This window comes from Saccostrea cucullata, unplaced genomic scaffold, assembly GCF_032062105.1.
Source record: "Saccostrea cucullata isolate Sc308-1 unplaced genomic scaffold, CSIRO_AGI_Scuc_v1 ctg12581, whole genome shotgun sequence".
NCBI classification, from domain to species: domain Eukaryota; kingdom Metazoa; phylum Mollusca; class Bivalvia; order Ostreida; family Ostreidae; genus Saccostrea; species Saccostrea cuccullata.
In genome coordinates this window covers 9,397-19,085 of record NW_026922333.1, presented here as the reverse complement: position 1 = coordinate 19,085, position 9,689 = coordinate 9,397, and the positions used below count along the sequence as shown (strand labels likewise).

The window sequence follows — 9,689 nt, the reverse complement described above, 5'->3', positions numbered from 1 at the left end:
TTCAATCCATTTTTAAGGATTAAAATATGCAATCTATGAAGTTCCTTATCATGTTTGCCAGAATTTTGAGTTGACTTATTTTTTCCTCACAGATCTGTCAGATCAATGAGAGTCCTATATTTGTGAGATTGAACCCCCTCGCTCGACAGTCAGATGTAAGTATCCTCTGTTTTACTTGATCTGATGTCTATTGGATTGAGGTATTGAGTTACACATTATTATATATTCTCACCTTGTCTATTACAGCTCCCAGTGACAATCTATGAGTCAGTTATCGATCTTGTTAACAATGAAGTAAGTATATTTATACCTGATGAACAAATATCCGAATTCGTGTTGAAAGAGATCAATAATTATAACCTACAGGGTATACTCTATTTCTCAACAGGGACTGACAAATACATTTTTAGGCACTTGTCCAAGGACACCTTAAATTCACCAGCCCCAGGTGTCGGGCAATGGGAGTTCTCAGCCCTTGCTCTATCTCCTAGTATTTGTGGCTTTAATAGAAGTTCAAATATAGCTATTTTTAAACATAACATTCTGGGTCAGTAGAAAACCATAATCACAATTTTTTTTCTTGTTAGGCCACCATGTTATTTGTGGAGTTACAGTACACTCTGGCCACTGAGGAAGCAGAGAGAATAGGGGTAGATCACGTGGCACGGATGTCTACCTCAGATACCGGAGAAGGGTCATCAGGTATAGTGGTTCTTCAGGAATTAGTGGTAGATCAGTGTTTCAGACATAGAAGTACATGTATAATCAATCAGTGCAATCATTTTGACATGTCTTTTGTCACACTGTTGTAGTGCACATTAAGATATTATTTAGAATTGTGAGAAAGTTGCTAATTAATAAATGTCTTGAAATCAAGGAGTATCTACTTATGTGCTTTAATCTGATTTATTGATGACCTTCCTTTTGCGATCTGTACACTGTTTTACATAGAGGAGCTAAATTCTAAAAGGCTGGGGTTGTATCAATGTCTCTTGGATGATAAAATGTTTCTCACTTTATTGCAGTTGCTGAACACCTTATTGCCCAACACAGCTCTATCAAGATGTTGCACAGTCGGGTCAAGCTCATTCTGGAGTACATTAAGGCCGTACAGGCTGGTATGTAAGATAGATAACTCTAATACTGTAGTATGTAAGATAGATGACTCTCATACTGTAGTAAATTAAGGTGTAAAGGCCGGTATGTAAGATAGACAACTATTCTACATAAGCATACTAAAGCTGTACCGGCTGGTTTGTAAGACAGATAACTCTTAAAATGTTTGTTAATGCTGTTTAGAGTGGTATGTAAGACTGATAACTCTTGTACTGATAACTCTTGTACTGAAGTATATTAAGGAATAATTGCTTGGGGGGATTTAATTCATCACAGTTTTGTAAGTAATGATTCAAACTTTTGAATTATATTTACATTCAATAGGAAAGTTTTATATAAAAAAAAAAAGGATACACAAATTGTAACCACATAATGTATATTTTGTTTATAACAAGACAGTTCTTAACAATATTTTACATTTTATGAACATTTCGCTTATGTTATATATACATGTGTATTGTGTTTAACAGGAGAGGTGCCTAAGAACCACGATATTCTACGTGAGGCCTACAGTCTTTGTTACAGACTACCTGTTCTCAACACGCCCAAGTTCAAAGAGGACTTCTATAATGTAAGAAAAATAAACCATGAATAAGTTGTAAAAGGATAAGGTTTAGTCTTGTTTGACTTATTGCTGAAATGTCACATATGCTTGTCAAGGGAAGGGGAAAATGATGGGAAAATTTAAGTGTTTTGAAGGTTGTTGATTTTATATGACATTGTTTAGGATTTCATCAAAGGGCAGTAACTCAATTACCTTTGTCTTCTCCAGGATCAGTCTGAATGTTGATTATGTAATACAAAGAATGTTTCTGAGAAGATAAAACCTATTCATGATGTCATGAAGCTTGTCTTGATTGTTGATGTGTAGAGCACTTTGTCAGTTACTCTAGAATTCATATACTATGGAAAAAGTTGTCTTTTTATGTTTATGTTACATAAATATGATTTCCTATAGATATACATGCCTTAATTCACAAATTTTTTCATTAAGTTTTTGACATGTTGTCATTAACGTATGTAATTTGTTATTTATTGCAGCAATGTAATGATGTTTGTTTGATGGCATACCTGGGAACAATAACAAAGGGCTGCAACACAATTAACCAGGTCAGTGTAAACTAAGTATTATGTCATTTTCATGAAATTCCAAAAACTAAAGTTATCATATATAATTATTTATCCAGGTTTAATTAAACTAAAAGTTAAACCATCATGGTAGTTCAGTAGGTAAAGCGCTCACTCTGTAATCAGAAGGTCTTGAGTTTGAATATCCATGACAAACCTAAGCCAAGAAGTAATGGGAAACAACAGTTCCTTTGCCATGCCCTTGACACAATGAAGTGAAAATTGCAGGCCCTGTGGATGAGACCTTAAAAACTGAATGGCAGAAGATGCTGGCATGATAAAAATACTTACTGCTCAATGCCTCTGAGCGCCAGTAAAGGTCAAAATTTGTAGCCCTTCACTGGGTTATTTGATGACTCTTTATGAGTGAAAAAATCTTGAAGGGCCTAAAACAATATACAATTGCCATTATTGGTTCACTGTGAATGTTGTCATTCTCTGGACTATTTGTTATAAACAGACTTCGCTATGTACACTGATTTGTCAAAAGATTTTGTGTAAGAAAGTGGAAGACAGTTTCAGCCCACTCTCTTGTCTCTCTATCTACGTTTTCATCCAGAATGTGTAATACTGACTTCGTCCTTGTTTTTCAGTTTGTGAACAAGTTTAATGTAATGTACGACAGACAAGGCATGGGTCGCAGGATGCGGGGACTATTCTTTTGAGGGCTGAGAACTAACTTAATTCATTGTTTGAGAACCAGTCCAAGCTGTGATTTTTAGATGCTTCAGATTTGTGACAGGAATCTGTATATAGTGCTCCACGAAGAATGAATGAAAGATGTATGTTGTTGGAAGTGAGTCGAAAATAAATGTTGAATATGTAGTGTGTTTTTTCTGCTCTTCATCAAAGATACCTGTATTTAGAAATAACTCATTTCTTACTTCTACAAGTGGCTATGACTCAGGATGGCATAAGCCTGACATTAGACAGATACATGCATGCACTGTTTGTTATACATTTGATTGTTTCCAATACTTACTATTTTTTGGAATGGACAGATTTCTAAGAAAAAGAAATATATAAAAGATAAAGTCTTGAAATTTGTCGTGGCTATTGGTATAATTGATCTCCCATCGAATATTTACATCCATGACAGAATGTAAAAAATATTGATTCATTGTGAGGTCCTAGTATTCCTAGCAAATATTCGACTTAATTGAGAGAAATTTCTTTAAAGCGATTGAACAAGAACAATTGTTAATTGTAACATTACATATACGTATTGAAGTTTAAACAAGCAATCCGTGCATAGATATAGAGTATCTATTATATATAGATGCCATGTTATACACCACTTATTTGCCAGACCTCCTCTCAGATTCAAATGCTTGTTTCCCTGATCAAGAAACTGGATGTTGAAATTTTATATCAGTCAAAAACAAAAGGCATAACAAAGTTAATAAGAAATACAAAACTGTTAAAAGTAATGGTATTCAATTAATGTACGAGGGGTGATCAAAAATTTCGCAAACTAATTGAATAACTTCCATACAAGAAACAATATTTGGTTTTATTTTAAATTAATCCTCCCCGATTTTAATGCACATCAACCACCGTTCTGCGCATGCGCGAATCACGTGATATTGGCGGTCACGTGACCCCCTCCGTAGCATTCTGTCACAAAAGTTAAAAGATTTTTCCGAGTTTTATATTTCTTTCCATGTGAGTTAATTTTTATGACAAGAAAGTTAAGTTGTCAGAAATGGTCATATCTCGGCAACAGAATGGGTGGATAATAACATCCTTTCCAAAAATAAGCATGGCGACCATTAAAACACAAATCTTCTGTCTCAGGAGAGGCCTTTATTCAAGGTGGATAGAGAATGGGTGCATCCTTTTTATCATATCTAATATGTTTAAAATCTAAAGTAAACGATATCTTAGGTATTTAATACTTATATCATTGTTCAAATATTCAACTATTTTTCAAAGTGCTAATTGGAGGTCTTTGATAGCAAATTGCTTAATTAAAAATACATATCTTTTCAAACTTGCTTTCACTGGGCAAGATGACAAGTATTACTTTTACATGTAACCATCAGCCTTCCTTCACTAAGACGATTTATCCAATCATTAATTGAATTTATAGGAACTCATTTATCTCAATAAACTGTGTACAAATTATTATATGATACTGTAGAGGGATTTCTAAGATATTACAATAAATTGTACAGTCGTTTGGTGAACGAGTTCGACTGAGACAACCATTTTTCGTCACAAATGACCTAAATAGTGACGTCATTTTCACATTGTGACGTCACAAACAAGGAGAGAAACTTTATTCAGCATATGCTATTTATAGACCTTGTGTATGGCTATGTGTGTACCGAATTTCATTCTAATCTGAATTGTGGTTTTGTAGATATAGAGATAGTTTGCAAACTTTTATATCACCCCTCGTACATGTACATCAGCCTTCCTTCCTTCCTTGTATATGTTGAATTTGAACTGTTTTTTTGTTTTTAAACTTTGTTTAATCTTGCAATATCACAATGGAAACAATATCATGGTTTCAGAATCGTAACAGGACAAAACAGGATACAGGGTGTAAATCAAATGTTGATGCTAAAAAAAGTCCAAGAAACTCGGAATATTTCAAATTGCAAAATTTTACCAAAATCCAATAACATAAAAACTGACGTTTTTTCAACATTAGATTTCAACATTTTCCTGCAGTGAATTAAAGTCCAGAATTTGTGATATCATTTTCAGCTGTTTTTTCATAAAAATAAACTTGTAAATTTACTTATCTTGTCATTGGTCATTTGCAAAATTACTTTGTTAAAACAATCTGATTGAACAGTAATTTTACATTCCAATGCACTGAAATTGATATTTAAAATGCTTGAGTTTCTGATTGACAATATCTTTGTGATTTATAGAGACCATGTCTTCCAACAATCTATTAGCAGGGTATGCTTACACATCCGTGGCACTCGATCCTATTTCTGATGTTTTGGAGGTCCATGTTTACTCTGCTCCTATTTTATGATATCTGAGGAAGGATAAGGTGCCCTGGAGGATTAATCATTCCATGTTGCCCGTCACATAATCCTTATCTTCTTGTCATCATCTGAACACAGTTCAGTGTGAGAATTAGAACCTAAAAACTGTATGAAAAATTCACTCAAAATTTGACTTAATGATAGTGAAATATTACGGATTCTAGAATATCTAATATTGTATCTTTTCCTAAGTTTCCCCACAGCTTTTAGAAAGAGAAAGAGAATAGTCACAGTGTAAGAGATCTAGTGTTTGTGGAGGCTGGGGTAAAACTCTCTCAAGTTAAATGCAGTTAGAGCCTTACTTTGGTCTCTTTTCATACTTAACTTTTTTTACCTCGTGTTCATTGTAGACAAGTCCAGTAATTAAAGGTTCTTTACAAATACGACGCTGGTTGAAGATAAGATTTATAAATATGCATAAGAGGTGGAGTATTATTGTAATGAGTGGTCTAAAATTAGAATAGTTATTGATAATCAACAGCAATGGCCGATGTCAACAATTCGCGTGATCGAATATTAGTACCGTCTAGCTCAGTCGGTAATGCACAGAATCAAAATTATTGAGGTCTGGGATCGAGACCCGCTAACAATGGTAAGACGTACTTTGTTTTTCCCTTTTTATAAAAAAAAGAAAGAAAAACATCACAATTACTTAATTTTTTTGTTTCTTTTATAATTACTTTTCCCCATAAATTAGCGTGCTGAAGATTGTATGATTTCATTTTTATTTACTGTATCTTATTTTGGATGTTCATGTTAAGCAATGGTTCAAAACATAATAAACTAGTGCTAATTGTAACGGGGACCGTTACAGATGTTCCCCAAACGCTCCCCAACTCCCTTTTGGTGCCATATTACCTGTAATCTCTATTAAATAAGAAATACTTTATGGAATTTGGACTTAATCAAGGTCTTCCCAGAAAAATACAAAATATATTTTAAAATAGGCATTGCGTGTTCATGTTCGTAACGACCATATTATCTTGTCTAGACTATCTAAAATTTTAATATACTTAATATCAAAGCATTTAATCCAAAAGTATTAAAAAATACACTCATTCGAGGGTATTTTTAATTTTACTCATTTCACGTGCATGCACGTGCATAATGACTACACCTTCTTGTAGGAGTTCTTTATATTTATCTTTGTTCTAAATCCCATCCTGTTTGGTTGGAAAACAAGCGAGTTATAGCCATTTGAAGTTTCAGCCAATCAGATTGCAGCACACATGCATGCGCGTGATTTCATAAATTTTTATCTTTATCGTATTGATGGATATCTAAATGAAGGACTATATTTTAAAATTCCAAACATTTCGTAAAAAAAACAAAGGAGATATAGACATTTAAAGTTTCAGCCAATCAGATTGCAGCACACGTGCATGCGCGTGATTTCATAAATTTTTTTCTATATCATATTTTAGGATATCCTAATGCATGACTATGTTTTAAATTTCAAAGCATTTCGTCAAAAAACAAAGGAGATATAGCCATTTAAATTTTCAGCCAATCAGATTGCAGCACGCACGCATGCGCATGCTTTCATGAAAATTTTTATATATCATGCTGTAGATCTTCATAATGTAGGGCTATGTTCAAAATTTCAAAAGATTATGACAAGAAACACGAAAGATATTGAGACTTTAGTTTCAGCCAATCAGAGCGAAGCGCACGTGCATGCGCGTGAGATCTTGCTATTTTGACCATGTCATCTTGTCTATACTACTAATATATCCTTACATTATGAGTTTCAAAAAAATTCATCAAAAAAAAAGAAAAGTTACAGCAATATCCATTATATTGGTCATTTAATGTGTTGCACGTGCGCTCTTGCAAGCACGTGCGCGCAAAATGACCTTCGTTCGGCAAATCTACATAACATGTCTACTGACCCTAAAAACATTTTACCTTAGTCAGATGTGTAGTTTACAAGATCACTCGTGGACAAAATTTTCCCATGAAGAAGAAAAATAATAATAACTAGAAAAGAAACTCGTTGCGAGCAACGAGAGGTCTTCCGTCTGATTCTGAAATAAAAAACGAAAAATCTAGCAGAAAAAGTGATAAAAAAAATTCGGACTTTCGAGGGAGCGAACCCGGGTCGCACGCGTGACAATCAAACGCGCTAACCATTCGGCCATTGAAAACACCGCTTCAAATTTTTAATTGCGAATATCTCGAGATTGCCTTTTACGATTCTAAAACAAATTACATATTACGCATTTTCAAATGAGTCTCTATTTAGATAGAAAACACCAAAGAAAAATATTGAAAAACAAAAAAAATGAAAAATTGCATTTTTTAAATATGCTTCCGGCAGAAACCGGAAGTGCTGACGACGCACGAAAAGGCGATTCTGCAAACCAGAAAGTCACGATCTATCATCTCCAATAAGTCTCCAGTTCATATCCTCAGCCATTTTCGATAAAAGTGCGCGACAAAATTGCATTTTAAAATCAGGAAATCGTCCATAACTTGGCACCGAAAGCGAATTTACCAAAAAAAATTACAGACTGCACAACTTCATATAATTACGCATTTTTTGTAAAAGTTTCGCTGAAGTCCGCTGAATAGTTTTCGAGAAATCGCGTGCACAAAATTTTGTCAAAAAAAGAATAATAATAATAACTAGATGTGAAACTCGTTGCGAGCAACGAGAGGTCTTCCGTCCCTTTCCGGAAAGAAAACTTAAAATCGAGCTGAAAAAGTAAAAAAAGATTTGCCCACAAGAGGGATTGAACACATTAGTCGCCAGCATGAAATTCCAACACACTAAATATTACGCTATCGGGACCTCTACTCTAAATCTACTTGTATATTTCAACAAAACAGTGCTTCTCTCTTAAAGAGAGAGGCGGGTCACTATTCAAAATGTAGCGCCAATCGCCACGAGTTAAAAAAAAAGAACGTTATTATAGCGTAATATTCGAGGTTTAGAAAGTATATTTAACACATTTTACAAATTCCATATTGTTTTATATATGCATGTAACACTAAAGCGGTGAAACGGTTATGAATTTTAAACTTTTTTCAATTTCCTGTTTATCCCCAAAGTGAACTATCCTGATTAGTTAATCAAAATAGGTTGAACCGTTTCGCTGAAAAATCTGGCTCGCCCTACGACGGTCAAGGAATCAGATATCATTTATGCTCAATAACTTGAATCAGGTCTTTGAGACAAGAATGCTTGAATAAACTCCATGGAGCGATCTTTTAAAAAAAATCGTTTTCTTATTTTTGTCTTATTCATTAGTTTAATATGACACAAGTGTGAATAGGAAAACAGTGGTTAAGATTTATACTTACAATATTCATTGATATTCTTTTTTGAGACAGTATAGCTTATAAGTACGATTTAAGATCTGTTTTTCCGTGGTGCACAAAAGATATTAGGTATCGAATTTCATCTGCACATTTAGTCTTTTCTTTTTTTTATTTTGAAAACCAGCCAAAACCAATTATAGAAGACATTAGCTTGACACAGAACTGCAACGTAACTACGACGTGACAATCCAAGTATTCCTTTACATTTCATTTATCCTTTTGTTACTTTCATTCAAGCAAACGCTCGGCTGCCTCCGAAAACCCCTATTGCGAAATGTCGACGTTGACTGAGACAGCCGCCATTTTGGACCCGCTTCAGATTTTTGAATGCTAATATCTAGAGTTTAGATTTATCAACATTAAAACAAATTATATAGTAAGCATTATAGGGAGGGTTTCTTTTAATATACCAAAAATAAATGAGAAATATTGAAAAACAAAAAAGTTAGAAAATACAATTTTTTTAAATTCGCATGCCGTAACGACCGGAAGAACTGACGACGCACAAAAAGGTGATTCTGCAAACCACAAAGTCACGAACTATCGTCTCCAATAAGTCTCCAGGTCATATCTTTAGCCATTTACGATAAAAAGGGGCGACAAAATTGCATTTTAAAATCAGGAAATTGCCCATAACTTGGCACCAGAAGCGAATTTCCAAATTTCCTTAAAAATGTATCAAGTTCATCTTATTGCGCCTAATTCCTGAAAATTTCATAAAAATCCGCCGAACAGTTGCTGAGAAATCGCGTGCACAAAATTTTGGGAAAAAAAAAAATAATAATAATAATAATAATAAGAAACAGTAGAATAACTATAAGGTCTTCCGTGAAGACGGAAGACCTTAATAATAATAATAATAAGAAACAATACAATCACTATAAGGTCTTCCGTGAAGACGGAAGACCTTAATTACAAATTGTCGCATAGGTTCACGTCAGAAAATGGCTGACGCAAAATAATTCCTGAATTTTCCTCTTTAACTCGAGCAATCCTGCATTAGACAGATCTGATGTTTGTTGTGAGATGATAAACCACGTGTAAACTTTCTTAGGTCAGCGGAATCATGGACATTTTCGGCGTTATGAATGTTTTGTTTACAGTAGCGGTGAG

At 34.0% G+C, this 9,689-nt stretch overlaps 1 protein-coding gene across 1 annotated transcript; it reads left to right on the top strand.

The window, feature by feature from the left end:
- Nucleotides 1–92: 92 nt before the first annotated feature.
- LOC134261637 (COP9 signalosome complex subunit 6-like) lies at nucleotides 93–3,074 on the top strand (the record flags this gene model as incomplete). The annotated part of the gene is made up of 7 exons (XM_062744057.1): nucleotides 93–155; nucleotides 247–294; nucleotides 588–702; nucleotides 1,026–1,118; nucleotides 1,587–1,687; nucleotides 2,158–2,226; nucleotides 2,838–3,074. Coding segments are annotated over 7 exons (561 nt in total), but the record flags the coding sequence as incomplete, so codon positions are not given.
- Nucleotides 3,075–9,689: the final 6,615 nt, after the last annotated feature.